This window comes from Pterocles gutturalis, unplaced genomic scaffold, assembly GCF_000699245.1.
Source record: "Pterocles gutturalis isolate BGI_N339 unplaced genomic scaffold, ASM69924v1 scaffold20667, whole genome shotgun sequence".
Taxonomy (NCBI): domain Eukaryota; kingdom Metazoa; phylum Chordata; class Aves; order Pterocliformes; family Pteroclidae; genus Pterocles; species Pterocles gutturalis.
The window spans coordinates 1-1,060 of NW_010115888.1; the positions used below are offsets into that span (position 1 = coordinate 1).

The 1,060-nt window shown below is 62.6% G+C and overlaps 1 protein-coding gene across 1 annotated transcript; it reads right to left on the bottom strand.

Moving 5' to 3' along the window:
- Positions 1–6: 6 nt before the first annotated feature.
- On the bottom strand, positions 7–1,057 carry GPR61 (G protein-coupled receptor 61; the record flags this gene model as incomplete). The annotated part of the gene is made up of 1 exon (XM_010075353.1): positions 7–1,057. A coding segment is annotated over one exon (1,051 nt), but the record flags the coding sequence as incomplete, so codon positions are not given.
- Between the last annotated feature and the right edge of the window lie 3 nt (positions 1,058–1,060).

Genomic DNA, 1,060 nt, shown 5'->3' on the forward strand with positions numbered 1-1,060 from the left:
GGGTGCGAGGCGGAGGGTCGGCGGGACAAGCGGTGCTCTGGAGGAACTGGAGGAAATTCTCCTCAATGGAACCCTCCCGGCTGGGCAGGCGCAGGGCCTCCTCGGGGGGCTGCTTGAAAAAACACGTCAGGAGCCGGCCCAGCTCACCGCGGATCTGCCGGTTCAGGCACCCGTAGAAGAAAGGGTTGGAGGTGAAGCAGCAATAACCCAGCCAGGTGACAACGGTCTCAGCCGCCGGCCCCGCCAAGGGCTGGGTGCTCAGGGCGGTGTAGAGGTGGAAGGAGAAATAGGGCAACCAACAGAAGAGGAATTGGCCACCGACGGCTAGCAAGATGGCAGCTGCTTTGCCCCCTCCGAACGTCCTCTGCGGGGTGGTCCGAGGAGCCCCTGAGGTGGTGACCATGGTGGAACGGCTGCTGAGCGACTCAGAACGTCGTCGCGGGGTCTCCATCCAGGTGGGGAGGGGACCGTGGTGCATGGCGGCCACGCGGGCTACCTTGAACATGCTGCAGTAGACCACCACGATGATGAGGAGGGGCAGGAGGAAGTAAAAAGCGGCGAAGAAAACCACAAAGAACTTGCAGTAGGGACCGCGGCTCCATTGCAAGGAGCAACCGCGGCCGGTGGGCACCGGCGGGGGGGGTGGGGACAACCAGCCCAGGACGGGGACGAGGGAGGTGGCCACGGCTTTGAGCCAAACGCCGACAAGGACGCAGGCCACCAAGCCCACGGTCATCCTCACCTCGTAGCGCATGGGGTGCACCACGTAGTAGTAACGCTCCACGTTGATGGTGGAGATGGAGAGGATGCACATGCTGATGAAACAAACGCTGAGGAACAAATAAACGCGACACGGGGCCTCGCCGAAAAGCGGGCGGTCGAAAACGGCCGAGCCGGAAAGCATCTCCAACGGCATCAGCGTGAGGGCGGCCAAAAAATCCACCAGGCAGAGGTGGAAGACGAAGACGAACTTGCGCAACGCTGGCGTCTTCACGATGACCGTCATGACGGCGGCGTTGCCCACGATGGCCGTCAGGTCGAGGAGCAGCATGAAGAACAG